This window comes from Rousettus aegyptiacus, unplaced genomic scaffold (assembly GCF_014176215.1).
Source record: "Rousettus aegyptiacus isolate mRouAeg1 unplaced genomic scaffold, mRouAeg1.p scaffold_m13_p_7, whole genome shotgun sequence".
NCBI lineage: Eukaryota > Metazoa > Chordata > Mammalia > Chiroptera > Pteropodidae > Rousettus > Rousettus aegyptiacus.
Window position 1 is genome coordinate 16,726,711 of NW_023416310.1, and position 21,692 is coordinate 16,748,402.

Sequence of the window (21,692 nt, forward strand, 5' to 3'; positions counted from 1 at the left end):
TGTGTCCCTCATACTGAAATAGATGAGACAAATAAATATTCCCTTATCCCTCAATCCTGCCCCTAACATAAACCATACAAATAAAGAAGTGCAGTTTTTACATGTGCAGGTAAATAGATATATATGTATATATGTATGTATGTATGTATGTATGTACGTATGTATGTATGTATCTATCTATCTATCTATCTATCTATCAACCAATTGCCTCTGTCTACACAATTGGTCCCTGACTAGCTATGACAATTAAAACAGAAAACCAGAACAAAGCATCTTGGATGAGTTTACTATATCCATAAAAGCACCAAAATAACTTGAGTTTTCCTTTGGGGTGAAAATAAAAATAAATTTCTTAAATTTTATCATCGTTTCTACCCCTATTAGTTAGAGCTAAATAAATCTTATCATAATCTGCTTGTTTCCAAACATATAAGAATAAGAGAAAGTTATTTCTTATCACTGCTCTGTGAAATTCTAATTATAACTCCTGTTCATAGAAATAGTATCTTCCCAATATTCCCAGTAATGCTTCATTCAACACCAGCCCTGAAAGTAGGTTAGAATCACAGAATTTTAATATGAAAGGAATAGTAGAGATTAGAACTCACTTATTTCATATAACAAAAATTAAGACTCCAAAAAGGTTAGTAAGGTGATTTGCCTAGGTACAACAGGATAAGTTGGCACACGTTCAAATGAAAACCTAAAGCCATGACTCCTAGATCCAGAACTCTCCTCCCTCCTTCCACTGCCTCAACTCAGAATGTTTTTTCAAACTTCATAGTTAATCAGTGAAATAAGGACTTTTTTTGCTAAGAAAATAAAAGATCTTTTTTTAAGTAAAAGATATTATAATGAATATTCTTAAGAGTTTAAAAATTATCTTCATGGCTTAATTAAAATTATTTGACATTTAAAAATAAATAAGTAAAAGACTTCCTATGGAAGTCTTAGAAAATGCCTTCTATATGGAATTCTTATAAAATGTGCAATGGGATGGCACTCATTTTCTGATGACTTTAGCTCTTTGGGAAAATAGGCTGCTTTAGTCCACAATATTTAAATATTTCTTTTAGGTCTTCAATTTGTTTGTTCTCTACAAGGTAAACTAATTTTGAGTATTGTCAGATTTCAGCAAAGATGATATGAAAAGGAAGCTATGAAATATAATTAGGAGAAACCTCTTTATTAATAAACAATAATAATAAAATAGGTAATAATGAGTAAGATTTTTTGTATTTTAACCATGTGGCAGGTGCTGTATTATACTCTTTTTTAATCTCATTTACTCCTCTTAAGAACCCTATGAAGCAAGTTCTATAATAATTTCTATTTTATAGATGAGAATGCCAAGAGCAGAAAAATTAATTTATTGTCTTATTACCTTAAGAAGTTTTAACTAGTAAGTTCTGGAGCTCAGTACCAGACCCAGAAGTACCTTGAGATTCTATTAACACAATGCAATAGTGTGTCCTTTCAGAAGTAAATGGGTTAACTAATGTTCACAGCTCTTAAAAAAATAATAAAACACCTTTCAGAGCCTCCACTGTGAAAGGAACACTGCTGCTTCTGATGATAACTGAATATGAGGCTGAGTGGAGAATTACACTCCAGGCTGGAGGATTATACATCTATCAGGATTTACACAGCTGGGGCAAAATAATTCTCCCTTGTTCTGTTTTAACAATAAAATGTCTTCAATAAAAAGGGGATAAGAGATATAAGTAAAAATTCACATACTATAAAATATTGCGTATTTAATCAAAGGATAGGACATTTGGACAGTAGGTCTTTTCTAAAATGCCACCATACCACACCACACAGACAGGAAAAACCCAAACACAATATGTGTTGTAAAATACTTCCTTGATGTTATCAAAATTTCTCATTACCTATCAGGAATCATTTACCACTTCATTCTGTTCTGATTTTTCACATTTTCTGCTTTCTGAAATGTAAACATCATTGCTTATACTTGTTCCTTAAAAATGCTTATGGTTCTCTGGTCAGAATCTTCACATAAATTAGACTTAAGTCTAAACTATGTTTCTTCCCTAAATATTTAAGCACATAAATAATCTATAGCCATCCTGGCTGTCATTTTAAGATATTTGACATTTATTGTTCTGAAATGAAGAAAGGTCAGATATATCAAATCTGCATTTCTACTTCTTGACATTTTTCTCCAACCAGATTTTTCCAAATTATGGTATTGAGAAAGAGAGACAGAAAGACAGGGACAGAGAGAGACGGAGAGACAGAGATGGAGAGAGAGACAAAGACAGAGAGAGAGACTGACTCCGTATGTGTCTGTGTGTCTGTCTGTCTCTAACCAATAACCAAGTGTCTTTCCTCTCAGCATTATTTTGTGCTATTTCCCCAACTTGGAGGGTCCATCACCCTTGTCTTTTCCAAGTCTAATACTGTACTCCTTCCATGATCCTGTTCTCAAATCACCTCCTTCTGGAAGCTTTTTCTAACTCACTTTTATCACAAACCCAAAAGAAAATCATAATTCTCAGTAGATATCCTTTGACCTAACTCCTTTCCAAAATTTCAGAGCTATGATTTCCAGTCTCAGAGGAACTTCACTCCTCCAATCATACATTGAACAAGCAGAGCTCGTCAGCCTTTAAGGGAACAGTTTTTGAGACCTGGAGGTATAGAATGAAACTGTCCCTAATCACTCCAGCAAGAATCGAGCTCTCCAAGTCTCCACTGAATCACAATACCATTTTATCATTTCTTGAGCATTCAAATGTTGCCTTTCACTGGAGTTATTTGTTAGTGTGCTTTGTCTGCCATTTCTCCCCAACTAGTATTGTGAACTCCTGGAAGAAAAGAGTTCATTCAACTTGGTAAGTGCTTGGTTAAAAATAAAACAAAACGAAAAGAAAAAACACCTAAACTAATAAATAAGCATTTTCTTAGGCAAAAGTCCAAACTTACAGATATCCATAAAAAAGATTCCCTTCTCTAACTTCTGTCTGGTGAGCACCTCTCATAGAGATATATATGGTATATCTTGACATAGGCCAATATAACTGTGATCTCAAAATTCATTATATAGGTTCCCAGCCATGATGAAACAAAAAAATATGGCTAGCCCTCTGTAATAAACAGTCATAAAACTGTACAAAACATTTTTTTAAAAAAAAAGTTTTCTTGGATAATCAGTAGCATAGATATAATCCTTGAATGAAGAAAAATAAATGTAGTAGATCCTAGCACCAGCCTGATTTTCTTCAAGGAGGCATTTTTCATACCCTGACACAGAAGGGAAGGACTAGACCCAAATAGAGTATGCTGGTCTCACTGGCCTATAGCAGAGATTGAAGTTTTGGGAAAGCTGAAGCAGCTTGACTTTCCAGGGAGCAAAATCAGAAAAGGGACAGAGATGAGAGAGAAAGATGAAAGACACACACACACATACACACACACACATACACACATACACATATATCTACAAGGCACATCATAATCAAATTGCTAAACTCCCATGATAAAGACAAAAATCCTAACATAGCCATGGGGGCAGTGAGGTTCAGGGAGACATAAAAAGAAACATAAAGAAATATCTGACTTCTGATCAGAAACAATGCAAACCGTGTAACAATGTAACAATATCATTAAAGTGCTATCAGTCAAAAAGTATATACAGTGAAAATCTACTTTAGAAATGAAGGCAAAGTAAAGACATTTTCAGCAAATAAGAGCTGAGAGGATTTAAATATGGAAGAATGGCACATTAAATATTAAAAACTGAAAGAAAAATATTGTTGATAGAAACTCCGATTCAAAGAAAAAAGAAAATGGGACTTCCAGGGCAACAAGGTGACATAAGCCCACTAAATCCTATTTATCCAACTACTTACAACCAAAAACTCTGGACAAAATAAAAATTAAAAAATAAATAAAAACTATTAGCAGTAATGCAAAGTCAGGAATATTGAGGAAGAGTCAAAAGCTGGAAAAGCTACACATATGGAGGTGAGTTTTCCATTTTGACCTCTTTTCTCTTGCATCTGTGAGCCAAATGCAGGCACCCAGTAAAGCTGTGGTAGTGGTGCCATGGGCAGCTAAAATGCCCAGAGAAATCCTTTCTTTCCAGCAAAAAGGCCAGGAAAAGAAGCCTTGTGATCCACAGAGAAAGGAGGAAGATCTTGATTCCTTTTGTTTTCCCTTCTCTTTTTTCTCTCTCATCTCATCGGCAGAGTTAGCAAGAAGACAGGCCAATATGACATTGTCAGTAGTCAAAATTCTAATAGAAACTCTGTTAGAAACCACATCTTTCAGGCCAGAGGACTAGGAAAAGGGGCCCCTTCAGGACAAAGAGTATGAAGAGAATTCCTGTTTTATTTCTCTTTATTATTTCTGTTTTGTCCAAGAGCAACCCTAGCGGCGGAAATTGTGCAGAAGCTATACAGTTAGGTAAAACTGTGAATTCAATCAGAATCCCAAAGAAGAGAGAACTGTAGAAGAAAATACGCTAAATATGTGAAGAAACTAGCGCAGGGTCCCAGCTCATCTCTGAGCAGCACGTGTGTGGATGGACTCAAAGCAGCACAACAAAGGCTTTAAAGAAAAAGAAAAAAAAACAACTAAGTCTCAGATCAAACAACATAATGTTTAAGGTTTCCTGGATATAATCTAAAATTACTCAATATACAAAAAGAAAATGTGACCAATTCTTAAGGGGAAAAATAATCAACAGATGCCAACAACAAGCCATCTATTATAACTGGGTTACATGAGGTAAAAGAAAACATTCTAGAAAGTAAATGAAAAGGTAATTCTAAGTAGGTATATAGAAATTATTTTTTAAAATAGAAAATTTAAACTGAAAAACGCAATATCGAAAATTAAAAATTACAGCAAAATGGAAACAGAGGAAAGAGTCTGCAAACTTGAGGATAAAATCATAGAAACTAACCAATCTTCAGAACAGAGAGAGAAAATTTTTAAAAATAAATTAGCAGAGTCTCAAGAACTTGTAAGACAATATCAAAAGGTCTAATAGTTGTGTAAGCAGAGTCTCAGAGAAGGGGAGAAAGATATTGGTGCAGAAAAAAATGAGAAAATAATGCCTGAAACTTCTTAAATTTCATGAACAATGTACATTTAGAGATTCAAGAATCTCAACAAACTGCAAATAAGATAAAGTCAAATAAAACCGTGCATGACTAATCATAATCAAACTACTGAGAAGCAAAGACAAAGGAAAAAAGCTTGACAAAAGCTACATATAGGAAAGAACAATTTAATGGCAAAATGCTCATCAGAAACTATGAAGGACAGAGGTAGAGCATTCTTAAAGTGTGAAAAGAACTATCAACCTAGAATTGTGTGCTCAGTAAAAATATACGTCAGAAATAAAAATTAAATAAGGGCATTCTCAAATAAAGAAAACTGAGAGGATTTGTTGCCAGCATATCTGCTCTAAAATAAATGCAAAAGGAAGTTCTTTCAGTTAAAGGAAAATGATAAAATAAGGAAAACTGGAACTTTAGAAAAGAACAAGAAAAATGGTATGTATCTGGTTAAATATAAAAAACCATTTTTTTCCTCTTAAGTTATTTAAACTATATGTAACTGCTGAAAGTAATACATATATACATATATATCTATAATCTAACAGTTTTAATTATGTAGATATAACACATGACAATTATAAAGGAGGAAGGCAAAGGAACATATATAGTTGTAAGGTTTCTATATTTTACTTGAAGTAGTAAAATGTCAACTTGAAGCAGACTGTGAAACTCTGTGTGTGTATGTAATACATATATGTGTAATCCCTAGAGCAACCAATAACATAGTTAAAATAATACAGACATAACCAAAAAAAACCAAGATATTAAAACTGAAATACTAAAATGTATTCAAATAACCCAAAAGATGTCAGAAAAGAACAACAAAAAAAAAGTCAGAAAAACAAAAAACAGGAAGATAAACAAAAATAAATAATAAAATGGTAGATTAGAATCCAACATATTAATTATAACATTAAATACAAGCAATCTAGCAGATTAAGTAAAAGACAAAGATTATTAGATTGAGTTTTTTTAAATCACACAATATATAACTATATGTTTTCTACAAGAAACTCACTTTAAATATAAAGAAAAATTAAAAGTAAAAGGATGGAACAAATATGCCATGTAAGTACTAATCAAAAGAAATCTGAGTGGATATATTGATGTCAATCATAATAAACTTCGAAATACGAATATCATCATGGATAAAAAGAGGTAGTACACGATAAGAGCATCAAATCATCGAGAGTCAATATTAAATGTATAGGTCCCTAATAATTCAAAATGCATGAAGCAAAACATGACAGAATTGAAAGAAAAGACAAAACATTTGTTCATATGTGGAACATAAAACTGAAAGCGACAAACGAACAAGACCAAAAATATATGTAACAAACAGAAAATCAGTAAGGACACTAGAACGACACTATTAACCAAACTGACCTAACATTGTTGAACACTCCACCCAACAACAGCAGAAAATATGTTCTTTTCAAGTGTATATGAAACATTCAACAAGATAGACCATATTCTGGACCATAAAACAAATCTTAAAAAATTTTAAGTAATTGAAATCAAACCAAGTATGTTTCAGATATCAGAATTAAACTAGAAGTCAGTAAGATAATGATATTTGGAAAATGCCCAAATATCTGAAAATAAAACACACATAAATAACCATGGGTCAAAAAGAAAGCCAAATGGAAAATTAGAAAACATTTCTGTTGAACGTAAATGAAATTTCATAATGAAATTTGTACAATGCAGTTAAAGCAATTATTAAAGGAAATTTTTGTATTAGATGGCTATATTAGAAAAAGAAGAAAGGTGTCAAATCAATGATCTAAGCTTTTACCTTAATAAACTAGAAACAAGAGCAAATTAAACCTGAGGCAAACCAAACAAAGGAAATGTAATAAAATATGAGCAGAAATCAATGAAATTGAAAATTTAAAAGTAGAAGAAATGAATATCACAGAAAGTTTGTTTTTAATTTAAAAAATCAAAAAAAAAATCAGTAAATCTTTAATCAGAATGACCATAAAAAAGAGATGATGTAAACTACCAATATCTAGTATGAAAGAGAATATTACTACGGACCCTACAGACATAAAAAAAAATAATAAGAAGATATAACAAACTTAACCCGCATTAATTCAACAACTTAGATTAGATGAATCAATTTTTTGAAGGACACAAACTGTTAAAGTTCATTCAAATAGACAATCTGAACAAGCCTGTAATCATTATTAAATAAATCTAATTAGTAATTTTAAACTTTCCAACAAAGACTATACCAGGCCAAGATGGCTTCAGTTGTAAATTCTGCTGAACAAAAATTCATGAAAGAAAAAATTACAATTGCCTTCCATGAAAATTAGAAAAAGAGGGCACACTTCTCGACTCATTTTATAAGCCCAACATTACCCAGACCCTAAGGCCTGTCAAGAACAAGAAGAGAAAACTAGAGAACAAAAATCCTTATGAATAAAAGATGCAGAAAACCTCAATGAGGTATTAGTGAGCTGATCTAGAAATATGTAAAAAAGATAATACATCATGACCATGTGGAATGGATTTACCTTGGGAATGTACAGCTAATGCAACATTTGAAAATCAAACACTGTAATTCGTCTTAAGAGGGGAGGGGAGGAGAGGGGAGGGGAGAGGAGGGGAGGGGAGGGGAGGGGAGGGAAAGGAAGGGAAGGGAAGGGAAGGGAAGGGAAGGGAAGGGAAGGGAAGGGAAGGGAAGGGAAGGGAAGGGAAGAGGGAGAGGGAGAGGGAGAGAGGGAGGGAGGGAGGAAAGTAGGGAGGGAGACATTGAAGAAAAAGAATCATATAATCATTTCAATAGATGCTCACTCTGAGGGTAGCCAGACCCAATGCCACGGATTTTCCAGCAATCTTGTGGAGAGGACCACTTGGAGAAGAACTGAGACCTCTCACTAATAGCCAGCATCAGCTTGCCAACCATATGAGCAAGGCATCTTACAAGTAGACCCTGAAGCCCCAGTCAAGCTTTAAGATGACTGCAATGGTGGCTGATATGTGACCAAGCAAAAAACACCCAGTCAAGCTGTTCTTAAATTCCTAACTCATGAGAACTATAAAAGATACTAAGTTACTGTTGTTATTGCTATTATTATTGTTTTGAGCCTCTAACTTTCAGGCTGATTTCCTATGCAATATTAGATAATCGATACAAAGAAAGATAAATTAAAAACACAAGGAGATACCGCCATACTTTGAAAATAGCGAGTATTCCCAAGGATATGGGGCAAACAACTCTCACACTCTACTGTTGGGAGTATAAAGTGTTACAATTACTTAGAAAAACAGTTTGTCAATTTTTTATAAAGTTAAACATACATTTACCAGCAATTTCATAATAAATTTAAGAAAACTGACAATCTATGATCACAAAATACTTATACACGAAATGTTCAAAACAGCTTTGTATTCATGAAAGTCCCAAACTAGAAACAACCTAAATGTCCATCAACAGATGAATGAATTGAAAAAAAAAAAAAGTGTGGTATATTCATACAATGAAATACTATTCAGCAATAAAAAAAGAACTACTAATACACATAACACAAATAAATCATAAAAGCATTATTCTAAGTGAAAGAAGCCAGACACAAAAGAAAATATATTGTTATGAATCCATGTATACGACCCCCCAGAAGAGACAAAACTAATCTATTGTGAGAGAAATTAAATCAGAAATTGCCTAGAATAAGATATGTAGGGGGTTTATTTCGAAAGTCAAGAAGGACCATCTGGGGGTTGATAGAAATGTATGATACTCTAACTAGGATGGTGGGTACACAGATGTATACATTTATCAAACAAATAGAACTGTACGCTTAAAATAGGTGCATTTATTATACGTAAATTCTACTTCAATGAAATTAAAAATAAACACTATATAATGTTGGCCATAGTTTCAGAGTGTAGATTTTGACACCAGGTCAGAATCTTTCCGAGTCAAAAAATAATCAAGTGTTCTCCCTCATTCTCTTTCTTTCATTCTTTTGGTCTCTTTTTCTACATCTATGCATCTCAGTGTCCAGGAGATAATTCCTGCCTTCTGTTTTCCTGGACTGCCTCGTATTACACATTATTTTCTGTTTCCCCACGTGTATATCTGTCATTCTCAGTAATTTTTGTCTCATTCTTAAATATGGTTGTATTTTCTGTCCATCTTTTTCTGTCTCCTATATACTTTTTTCTCTCTTCCTTAATTGATCTGTATGTAAGACCAAAGAGTTTTTTAAGTTTTTTATTTATTTATTGAATAGCTTATTATATTTGTTAATTCTAAAACTTAGTGTAAGAAATGTTTTATTAAAATTATTTTATTTATTTATAAATAAAAGTATGTATTAAAATATATATAATTTACACGGTCCTTGGTTATTACTTTTCCCTCTGTGAGTCGTTGACATCACTTGTAAAAATGATGCTTCAGGAAATTTTTGAAAGATCCATTCTAGACACCAAGGGAAAGAAATTAATCAAGAACTGAGGAACACTAACACTTATTGAGTGGCAACTATGTGTCAGGGCCTATGAAATGCCTTATCCCATTTAATTATCACTATAACATTGGGAGATGGGTATTATTTTTCTCACTTTAAAAATAAGAAAGCTGAAGTTTGAAGACAAGAAAAATAAAAAGCCTTGTGCTAGTGAACGGTAGAGCAGGGCTTCAACCTCAGATCTAGGACTTGTGCTAATCGTTATCTGGAATAGCCTCTTTTACCTTTGATTTCCCAGAAATCCAATTCCTTGGCGGGAAAATGGATAAAAAAAAGTTATGTTATATTCACATAAAGGAATACAACATAGCAATTAAAAAAGAAAGAATACTTGTACACACAGCAACATTGAAAAGCCCACAGAAATCATGTTGAGTAAAAGAAACCAGAAACAAAAGAGTACTTATGCTTTCATCTATATGAAATTCAAAAATAAGCAATACTAACTGATGACATAAAAATCAGAAGGATGGTTACTTGGGTGGGAGGTGGATACAGACTAGAAAAGGACACGAGGGGACTTTCTGAGATACTGGAAATGTTCTGTATTTTCAACTGGGCTATGGTATATGGATGTTGCATGTGTGACATCATCAAGCTACAGACAACATTAATACATTAAGTGTACTTCAAATGTATTTGTCATTCCTCAATTTAAAAAAAAAAAAATCATTTTCTGATGTTAAAATACAAGTCCTGGTGTTCCAGTCAAGATGGTGGAGTAGGTAAATGCTGTGCTTGCTTCCTCTCACAACCAAATAAAAATTATAGCTAAACTACAGAATAGCCATCATTGGGAGTCACTTAAAGTCTAGCTGAACAGAAGTCATACAACTGGGGACACACAGAAGAGGCCATCTCGAGACTGGAAGGAGGGGCAGAGACACAAAACAGGCTGGTCCCAGAACTGCATGTGGTGGTTAAGAATCTAGAGAACTATATCAGCTGCGAGGTCCCCCCGGAAGAGCCGGGGGTCCCTGCCCCACACAGCGTTCTCCAGCCCAGGTTTCCAGTGATTATGTCACCAAGTGATTCTGATAGAATTTCCCTGGGAAAGGACCCAAGTTCAGAACAGTCCAGATGAAAAATTCATCACAAGGTTTACTGAGGAAGAAAAAAGCTGTTCTGAGAAATCTGACTCATCAGAAAGGTACTGGGATACCTCCCACCTCCTCATTACCTCACCACAAGGCCAATATTCTCTTTTAACCACTTCTTCCTCACATCTTGGCCTGTGTGAAAGAGCCAGGTCATCACTAGGTTAAGAAATACTGGCTATACCCTAGACCAAAGGAAAAAGCAATGGCTCTAAGGAAGAAGGCATCCAGAAGGCTCCTTGATAGCTTTATTAACAGCTCTCTCCCTATGACTCCTGGATACTTATAACCATCCTCATCAACACTCCCTATTCTTCATTTACTCCCAAACAAAGATGATATTCATATGCTTCTTCCAGAGGCAATGCTCAGCTATGGCTCATAAAAAACACCATCTATAAAATGTGGTGTGGATGCTGAATAGCCTCTTTTAGGCTGAGGCACTTTCCTGAGGCAGCCTCCCACTCAAGTCCCTGGGTTGCGTGTCTCCATGGAATCTCAAAAGTTTAGCTGCTCTTAATGGGTGTACACCCATTAACAAGTTGGTACTTTTCATATCTCTCCTGCCTTCCACTGACAATGAATGGTGAGGCTAGAAATGTAAGGAAAGGGTCCAGCTCCAGCTAATTACAACAAGGGAGTTACCAGAGGCCAGTGGCCCAGTACCTCTTGGGGGCATGAAGGGGCTTAAACTGCACAGATCACTCTCAGTTATGGAAGTTCCACTACCTGAAAACTATTTTTCTGTAATGCCTCTATCTTGTTCTTCTTCAGTATTAGATTTCATGCTTTCATAAAATTATGGCTTGATTTCTTTCTATAAAAGAAAAAAGAATTGGATTGTGAAAATGGTGCTTGAATTTTTGGAGTGAATCCAATATCAAAAGATCTACTAAAGGATATAAGTCGATAGAAATGAATTAAATACTATACCTCAATCCTCCTTCTTATCTACATTTCTGAAAAAGACAGGCTTCCCATGGCAAGAAAATGAAAACTATCACCCTGGTCACTCTTCCCATTTCCAGCAGATTCCATCTCTCATCTCTTAGGAATTAGAAGTTAGTTACATGGGGAACCCACAGTACCACAACTGCTAATACCAGGGTAACCTCATATGCCACAATAAGGACTTTGCAACTCCAGATGGCATCATTCAAATAGACTAAAATGTATATTCAATGCTGGGGTGTTGCTGCTGCTAGAAAGAACCATATGGTTCATATTGATGAGATACTTTATTATGTGTCAGGCATTAGGTTAGAGATTTATATGCATCATCTAATTTAATCTCCATGACAACACCTTGAGATAAGAACTATAACTATCCTCATTTTTCTAATAATGAAACTGGGCCTCAAAGATATCAAGAAACTTTTCCTTAATGCCTATTGAACACAAAATATTTGTTGCATGGCCTTCTAACAAAGATAATGTAAAGCTTTTTATCTATTTTCATGTGTTTGTTGTTTATAATCTGTACCTTGAGATGATTCCCTTAGTAGAAAGAGCCTTGAGTTTAAGGAAAGGAGATATGTGGTCCATGTCAACACCTAACACAGCATCTAGCATCTCATAACCTCTCAATACAAAAATGAAAGTTTCTAGGTATACCACTTTCTACCTGTATGACCTTGAAAGAGTGTTATCAAACATCTAGCCTTCAGTTACTCCATTTATAAAATAAGACAAATACTTGCCCTTCTATAGGATAGGTAAAAATTAATAAATGTGAAAGTGCTTTATAAATTGTAAAGTCCCATATAACTGTTAACAGGACATTAACAATGGTTATAAAGAAAGACAAAATGTCCTTTACGAGTCAGGCTGGTCAAATTCACATGGAGTAAGATTATCAGATAGTAATCCTAAGAGTGGCAAAGTATTATAACCTCTGCTAACCAACCCTCTCTTCTTCTCCAACCTGCAGGCCAGTCACTTCTAACCTTTAGCAGACAAACCTCCTTATAAAAACATTCATTTTTACTAATGATAACACTCTGCTCCTTCTTTCTCTTTTGCAAATTTTTTAAAGGATCAAGTAGATTTAAAGGAATTTCATCTTTCAAACAGCCATATAAATTCTCAGCATTTCAAGGTGTTTTCAGGGAGTCACAATTTTTTTTCTGGAATATCATCCCCCACCACATTCCCAGCACAACTTTGACTCTGGGTTACTGGTGAAAGACAGGATATTCCCCAAGATGACCAAGGTCAGGGTCTAACTTCTTAAAGAGTAGGCAGGACAACAGGAACATTGTGTCCACCAAATCTAGAACTGATGTCATCTTCTCAAGACCCAGGCACCTTCTGCCCTGCCCAATGACTTGACCACGTGCGCGCATACGCACACACACACACGCACACACACATATCTTAGATGCATAATGCTCTAGTGAGAGTGCCTCCACCCCACAATGGAGATACAGAAAACACACCAGAGAAATACTCTGTATCTAACCTGGGGGTAGAGAAGAATAAATTGAGTAATTCGAAAAATAATTTTTTCATTAACAAATCTTACAAGCATTTCCCACCAACTTCAAAGATACATATGAAATTCTCTTCTTTTTCCCCAGGAAACACCAATGTCCAAAGGCTCTTAAGAGTTGTATCCCATAGGGGTAATCACTTTGTAACTTGTATAAATGTCTAATCACTGTCGTACACCTGAAACTAAGATAATGCTGTATGTCACTGTAACTGAAAAATAAAATTTTTTAAAATAAATAAAACTGAAAAAAAAAAGAGTTGTATTCCATAAAATCCTAATTCTTGCCATTGTCCCACATCCCAGCTCTCTTGCCTATTGTGGTTTCTTGACATTTGAAAATATAGAACTGATTAATTATGAATTCTGTGGCTTGTCTGACCCACATCTCACCTTACTCTTTGATCCCTTAGAATTCCATTCCATAGTATGGGAGTATCAATTTCAGAAAACAAGGTTTCCTTGATATCCAACCTGAAGTTTCCTTCTGCAAGTTCATCCTGTTACTTCTACGGGCTGCACTAAATAACTCCTCTCCTTCACTACCACTTTCCCTCTTCAGAGACCTATAGATTGTTACTATAGCTTTCTTTTCATCACCACTTAGCCAGCCATATATATTTCTTTCAATCTTTCATCATAAATCAGTCCCTTTAATTCTTAAATCAGCTCTCTGCTCTTCTCTGGACTAGTTCCAACTCTCCCAATTCACCTCCAATAACTGATATCCCTTCTGGGAGCTCCAGTTTCCTTTGCCCTCTCCAGAAATTAAATGGGAAGGGACTGACAGATACGAGAGGTCAAAAGTCAGGTATACTGCATTGCATACATCTACTTTAGATTGCTCAGGCCTCTCCATAGTACATGTCAAGTCCCCAGTTGTACAGCCCCTTTCTTCGAGTGAGAATGGTGGGGGTTGGGAGAGAGGGCTTATAGGGAAAGAGGCCCTCCTATCCCAGAAGTAATCATCCTGTGGGCCCCAGCCTGAGGGACATAAGGAGCAAGATGTTAAAACATCTACAAAACAGGCTACAGAGTGAGGCTGTGGTAACCTCCAGGCAGACATCTTTTCTGAGTTTTGGGCTGTCCCAGGATGGTACACAGTCCCAACAATTGCCTCTCTACCATCTTCTCCATGAGTAGGTGCTCTGGACAACTGCCTGCTGATCCCATGTATGAGTTGAAAGCAACCCACAATGAAAAAGCATTAGCCTGTCATGCATTATAAGGCATCTCAACATCCTTTTGTCCTCTCAGACAACCCAAACCACAAGCAATACAAACGTATTGCTTTGTTCTGATTGGGTACTTTTCCATTTTTTTTCACATTCTTAGTGATGGTCCTGCTCAGATTTAGAAAGCTATCTTCAGTCATACAAATGGGCTGCTCCAGGCCCCTCACCACAGAGAGTAGCAGAACACCTATCTGCTCCTCTTTCCTTCCCACAGACAGCCCCATGAGTATGGTTGTGCCCCTCTAGGCCAGACCACCAGTCATTTTGGAAGAATTAGGGAGAAATAAACTGGGTTGTGCTTATTTTCCCTTTGTATATTTGAAGATCTTATGTCACAGAAGAGTTAAATGCCTCTTCTATAAATCACAACCTATATGAAAAGCATAAACCCATTTCCTCAAACACGATAAACAGAAAAATCAATCTAAGTGAGAGGAATAAGCCTAGATTTTCACACAAGAAAACAAATGAAACCACAATGACATATGTTGCCCCAAACATGAAACAGTACATATTGCAGGGTATGTCCACTCCCTCTATAGGGGAGTCTGCAGTGAAAACTATAGAATGAGGCTAGGGAAACAGTGGTAAGGCAAGAGGCTAGTCCTGCCTGGCTGGCTGCCTAACTGAAGACAGCATATGTCTCGAAGCAGGAGAGTCCAGCCCATTCCAACTGAGATCACCACAAGGCCCAAAGTGCTTTTCGGTAGGCTGTCTGTCTCTCTGGAGGTCATAGGGAGCTCATCCAGTTACACTTAATGTCTTATTTGATCACATCAATTATCATTTGAGCCCAATCCTGCTGAAAAATGCTTGGCCAAATTTTCTAGCCTTTTAATGGCAGAATCCTGGCTCTTCCTGAAACTGGGATTGTTAGATGTGTCGAATGATGCATAAGGGCTTGGTCCAGCTGCCAAATGAACTGTGCTACTGAGGGAGGACTTGGGATGCTCACAGTGTGCTTCCCTACTGTCTGTAGCAGAGCAGCTCTTGAAGCACACTCCTCTCTGCATGAAACACCCCCTCTCAGTAGTTTAAACTCCTTATTTAAGGCTCAACAAGAGTATATTCTTCAAATGCATTAAGCATGTGAGTCTTCAGAGACATCCACTGATAATTTCATGTAACCTGCTTGTTTATAGTAGACAAGTTTAGCACTGCAGAAAGGACCCCTTTTGCCTGTCACCAACATCTGATGATAGCTGAGCTAGATTGCTAGGGCCTATTTTCATTTAACAAGAGGTGATGAGAGAGTTCTGGAGATCCTCATGGACATCAAAGTGAAAAAAATCCACATTCCCAGAGAAGTCATTTTTATATCCATTACAAAAATATTAGGCACTAAAAGAGAATCTTGTACATATAAAACATAGAAGCCACGATGACATTAAAGCACAGCTGTTCTTTACAAAAATATCTGTAGTGAGACAATAGTATTGGTCCCCTATCTAAGTTCACAGAGGGCACTATCAAACTCATCAGATATTGATTCTTACTATGGATTACTATATGTTCCAGCACTAATCACAAAGGGGTCATTTTAGGTGCCAGTGCCACTAATGTTATTTTTTAAAGATAATTAGAAAATTTATTTATATACAAAGAGCTGTTCCAATGTCCACAATAACAATGTTGTAAGTAAGCTAGTCTTGGTATTTTGAAAGGGATGCACTTGTTACAGCAACTCTAAACTAGCAAACCCTTTTCATGCCTGTCCATTATCTGGAGTGACAGGACTAACACCTTTGAGGACAGCCAGGCTTCTCATTTATCTTAAGAATAACAATTGTACAGATTACCTCTCTATTCAGACTGCATTTTAAAATAAAAATATATTGGTTAAGCACTGACTCAAGTGACCACTTCATCTTTGGCTAAATTCATAGAAGACTGGAGTAGCAAGAAGCAGACTGAATTTAGTTCCAAAGCCATTAATGTTAATATTGAAATATGCATCCAGATTCTGCTTTCCTTGGGGACCACATACCACTATGTTCACTGTGCAATGACTGAGGAACCACAGCTTCTGAATGTTCCTGCTGCGTGAGAGTACTGGGTGCATGTGGGAGATATTTGTAGCTCTACAGTGGGTGTTTTCCAATGCTTTCCATCCAATTAATACTAGACATTAGTAACCACTGGAGCATAAGAATTTCATTTATTTCTGATGATGAGACTGATATGAAAGATGCTGGGTTTGCTCAATGGAATTAGTGTAGGCTTTTAAGAAGCATGGTTTCTTTTCTGTGCTTTCTCATTCATTTATATTGTATATTTTATTGAGGAGCCTTTCCCCAGTGGTCTAACAAGAGAAAACATCCATTCAAAACCACCTGGTTTTCCAGTCAAAGGGTACTATGGGAAGAGTTAAAAGTAAGTGCCTACACACACACACACACACACACACACACACAGAGACACACACACACACACACACACACACAAATTCAGTGAGCATGGGAAGAAAATGAGAGAGTAAATGAAACAGAAACCTCATTTCAGGAGTCTCCAGCAGAGATCTGCAACGAAACAGGCCTGCCACAGACAGTCATCCAGAGCTGCTGCTGCAGACATTCAAGCTAAGAATAGGGAGGAAGGAAGGAAGGGGGCAGGGAAAGAAAGGGAAATCAACTGTTGTCTCTCCCTGACTTCACACTTACTTCTTCAAAAAAGACAATTTTGTCAACTCTGCTCCCTCTCTTCACATCTCCCTCCTGTCCCCTGTCCCTTAGTTCCTCTAGGATTCTCCCAATGACATCTGAGAGGAAAAACAAGAGTCTGTGAGTGGATAGCAGAGTAAGGTGGAGGGGTGAGGGAGTACAGGATGAATCAATTAAGAAGAAGAAATCCTCAGGTAACATTTGAAGGAAACAGCTAGGTGGAATTAAATAATATGATGAGGAATTTTATTTTCCCTGAGAAAATGTACCATATTACTCAAACCTGTGGTGGCCAGGAAGAGGAACAAGGGGAAGGGAAAAGGGGCAATAGCTTTGAGATCTAGAGCTAACCTTGACTATAGAATAAGGGCATTTCAACTATCCAAGGGACCCAAAAAAGGGCATCCAGTGTTGGCTAGGACTCTGTGCAAATCAGTAGAAGGAGGCATTCTGCCAAGAGCAGGAAACTCTTCTCCCAACTTGGTTGCTGAAGAAGAAGAAAGACCCTTGAGGAATAACTATGTTTAAGAAAATATAGTCTAACTGGGGGAGGAAGTTTGTGGAAGGAAGAAGGAGGGCTAAGAACCAAAGGCTAAGGTTTTGGAAACAGGAGTTAATTGACAATGGTTGCAAATTGATGTGTCTAAAAAAATCAAATCCCGACAAGGCGCAGGCGGGAACTGCTCACCCGACCCGAAGATCTGGAAGAGAAGGCGGGGTTGGGAGGCACGGATTGCCGCGGACAGCCTTCCCTCTCTGCCCACTTCGGATGCCTTCTTCTCGGGCATCAAGCGGATCCTCAGCCGCCCGTCACCGTGGTGAATCCACCAGCTAAACAGCTCGGTGAGGTTGAACTGGAGCAGCCCCACAGTAGCCTCCTCTGGGGGCCCGATGCAACCCTCGAGGATCGCCTCCTCTCCCAGCTCCAGTACCAGCTGTTTGGCGCGCCGGAGCTTGCGAATGGAGCCGCCCTTCAGCACCCTGGACAGCGTCCGTGCCGGGGCAGGGGAGCTAGCGCCTGCTGTCCAGGAGACCCCGGGTGGTGGCCCCACCAGCCTAAGCAATGGGGCGCAATCTAGAGCTAGAGAGCCACGCGCCTCCGGCGAGAGGGACGGCGGCGGCAGCAGCAGCTCCCGGGCATAGACACGGAAGAGCGAGGGCACCACGAAGTCCACCGCCAGGCTCTTCCTCTGCAGACGCGAGTAGCTAAGCGGCTCCCGGGGCTGCAGCAACGGCCCTATGGCCGGTGAGCCCACGCGCTGGCCGGACCCCGTCCCGGTCCGGGTCCTGGTCCCAGAGCTCAAGGCTGCTGCTGAAAGCAGTGGGAGCAGCAGCCATAGGAGCCCTGTAGCTCCCATTCCGCCAGAGAAATATTGTTTGTACTAGTCTTTTACCTCTCGGGTATCCAGTCTCGTCCTTTGCTTCCCCTCAATTGGGAAGGGGCTCCAAAAAGTCCTTGGTTGTGAACGGCTCCTTCCACTTGATCTGTGGGAATCTGTGCGTGCACCTCGATTCTCTCGTTTTCCTCCAACTGCAAGGAGGCAAGGAGAAGTATCAATAAAACCGGGTTGGAAGCTCAGAGGTGTGTCAAGAGACCCTGAAGTACACTGCGCTTAGCAGATGGGACTGTGCCTCTCGTGCGCAGCTCCTAGTGCCGCGCCCTCATCTGTAGCTCGCTGAGCTCTGGAACCAGAGATAATACTATGGTTGAAAGAGATGGCAATTGGGTACCGTCCTCTCCTGCCCCCCGCAGCCTGAGCTGTGGTCTGTCCACTCTGAGGCGGCCTCCAATCCTCCGCAACTTTCCTGCCGGGAATGGTAGCTCCAAGCTGTTTGCTGTACTGGTCGCCTGCTGCACTCCTTTTGACAACTCCGAGCTTCTCGCCCCACTTCTGGGGCTGAGGGGATGAGGGGTAACTAAGGGTGGAGACTGCTTTCTTGAGCCCCCTCCTGCAAGCCTCCGCAGCAGGAAGTCTTCGGATTGCACTACTTACTAAACTTCTAGGCTTGAATCGAGACCCCGCGCTATGAAGCGTAGGTTCTGGCTGCCACCGCACAAGTTTGCGATGTCCTTGCTCTCCTCTCGCGTCTCATCTCCTCAGAGTTCTCACGCACCAAAGCGGCCCCGGCAGCAGCCACTGAGTGAAAGCATTCAGGGCAGGAGAGCCTGAAATCTTTCTGCTCCCTCCTCACCCATCGGCAGCCCTCCGTGGCTTCGGGTGGTTGGCTGGAGGGCGGCTGGAAGGCGCCTCAGCGCCCTGCGACCCTCCGAATAGCGGCGGCAGGAGGTTCCAGCTGCTACTGCCCCTGCCACCGCCGTAGCCTCTGGATCGCATCTGCCTGGGCGCCCGCCACTTGCAGCTGGAGGAGCAGCGAGCGCGCGCGGAGAGGGGGCGGGGATGCGGGGGAGGCGGGGCTCCAAAGTCAACTCGCCACTGGGGCCAGATTCAGGGAGGCCTACCCCTCCCCGCTCCCATCCACCAACCAATGGCGCAGCGATGTCAACTCCTATGCAAATCTGCAAAGGCCTCGGCATTCATTGAGAAAAGCACAGAGCCAGCTCGGCCCTCCCTCCATCCCTCTCCCCTCTCCTTCCTTCCCCTCCAGATTCCCTGCCCTATTTCTCTGCTGTGTGAACAGGATCGTGTTTTAAATAAAATGGGCGGACTGGAAGAGGTCTTTGCAATCAAGCACTCTCCCTAATTATGCATTTAAGAGATTAAAAGGGTCCAACTTCGGAAAATCTGGTTCTGGAATAAAACTGGAGGCGAGGGTTAGGGAGGAGGGGAAGGAGGGGCAGCACGACATTGCCAAATCAGAAAAAGGCTTGGATTAGGGCCCTAAAACAGACTTGTCTCTCTGGTCCTATTATTTGAACGCTTTCCTGGGAACCTTGGCGTCCCACCATCTATCTGCACAGGGAAAGTGCAGCGTAGGGGGTGGGCAGTGGCAGGGATCTCGCAGAGTTCTTCAGCTACAGCAAATACGTTTCAGATCTGCCCGTCCCAATCTCCCGCATTTTCTCAGAATACTGCTTATATGTGTCGCCTTCTTTAGTCTCTACTAGCATTTTAAATCTAGTTTTAGAGATGAAGAAATTGAGTCGCAGAGATCTTAATTGATTTTCCTTTGGTCAGAGTCATATGTGCCTCCCAAGCCCTTACTCATGTGCTCTTACCCATTGCTCTGTCATACCCCTCCATGAGTAACGAGCCAAGAAGATCTAGGGGTGACTTGGCTGGAATGAATAATGATCTGACACTCTTGCTTATGGCCTTGGGAGTGAAGAGTTCAGAACCACAGTCCTTTTTTTATTCACCTGTGAAGTAAGGACTGCACTTCTGACCTCTCTTCTCCATCATCTCTCTCCCAGCTGTCCACGCAGAACTCAGATAATGATTGTGTTTATAACAAGTGGTTCACTAGAACCAGAGACAAAACTACAATCTTTGGTTGACACAAATCTCTCTGTTCTTTCTCCTCAAAGGTTGATCATCAGGCCTTGTGCTAACTATGGGAGCTAAAACTAAGGCAGGATCCTCCCTTGAGATGCTCACAGCCTTGCAGGTAGCAGAGGAACTTCCTCATAGTGTTGCAGCAGAACGGAGCCAAATCTCCTTCACTGAGAAGCAAAAGGCTGCAGTAAACTTGTCTACTGCCCCACAGGAGGTGGTGGCCAAGCAGGGCCCCTGCTCTCCCAGGCTAGGTTCTTTCAAGCATTGTCATGTCACCTTTGGCACTGGGAGACCCAATAACACAAAAATATAGATTTTCTAAATGACTTGCTTTCAGCTCTATATTTGGCAACAGTATTTATTTGACCAGGAAACAGCCTCTCCCTGGACCTCAAACTGGGTACACTAACTTTACAAGTTTAAGGGCAAAGAATGAGATGATCTAAGGAGAAGAAATGATGCTCTTACCTAGGTGGAGGAAGGCAAGGAGGGAGGCAGAGAAAGAGAAGAGGAAGGAAAGGGTATGGAGGCTGCTACTTTCCTAGTATGTGAGCATATATATTTAGATTTTTATCAGATTTCACTGGGATGCACACTGATGGAAGCACAGTTTTCTATATGAAATGTTAAAAAGGCTAAATATGTAGGCCCTTTCAATCCTCACTCCATCCATTATTCTCTACATGATTCTTGTCCAAAGTCAAATTGACTCCAGTAATTTGTCAGTGACTATGGACCTTCTGCTACAATCAATGGCCACTAGAGGGCTGCAGAGACTTGAAACTTCAGACAAGCTGTCAGGATTTAACATTCTACCATGTAACATCCGGGACTATTCATTGCTTCAGCACCTAGTGGACACAGGGGTCTCCATTAATTCTCATCCTTTTCTAAATTCTCTCAAATATCTCCTAGGGAAGGGCAAGTGCTTCATACTGTAGATTAATTCACACAGAATCTTAAAAATATTCCCTTTTTGTTCATTTTAAAAAGGAAGCAGGAATGAACATTAATAGTCCACGGTCACTACATGCATGGCTCTGTAGGAGTATGTGTATGAGTGTGTGTGTATGTGCATATTATACCACACAGTAGTAGCCTTTTGGTGGAAGATATATTATTATTTCCATTACAGAGACAAAAGAGTTAAGGCTCAGAGAGGCAAAATAATTTA

The 21,692-nt window shown here is 39.1% G+C and overlaps 1 protein-coding gene across 1 annotated transcript in view; it reads right to left on the minus strand.

Moving 5' to 3' along the window:
- ALK (ALK receptor tyrosine kinase) overlaps positions 1-19,387 on the minus strand; it is a 598,490-nt gene extending 579,103 nt beyond the window's left edge. Inside the window, exon 1 of the mRNA XM_036224695.1 lies at positions 17,752-19,387. Within this exon, the coding sequence (XP_036080588.1) occupies positions 17,752-18,421 (670 nt within the window). The 5' untranslated portion in view covers positions 18,422-19,387. The remainder of the gene's footprint in view (positions 1-17,751) is intronic.
- Between the last annotated feature and the right edge of the window lie 2,305 nt (positions 19,388-21,692).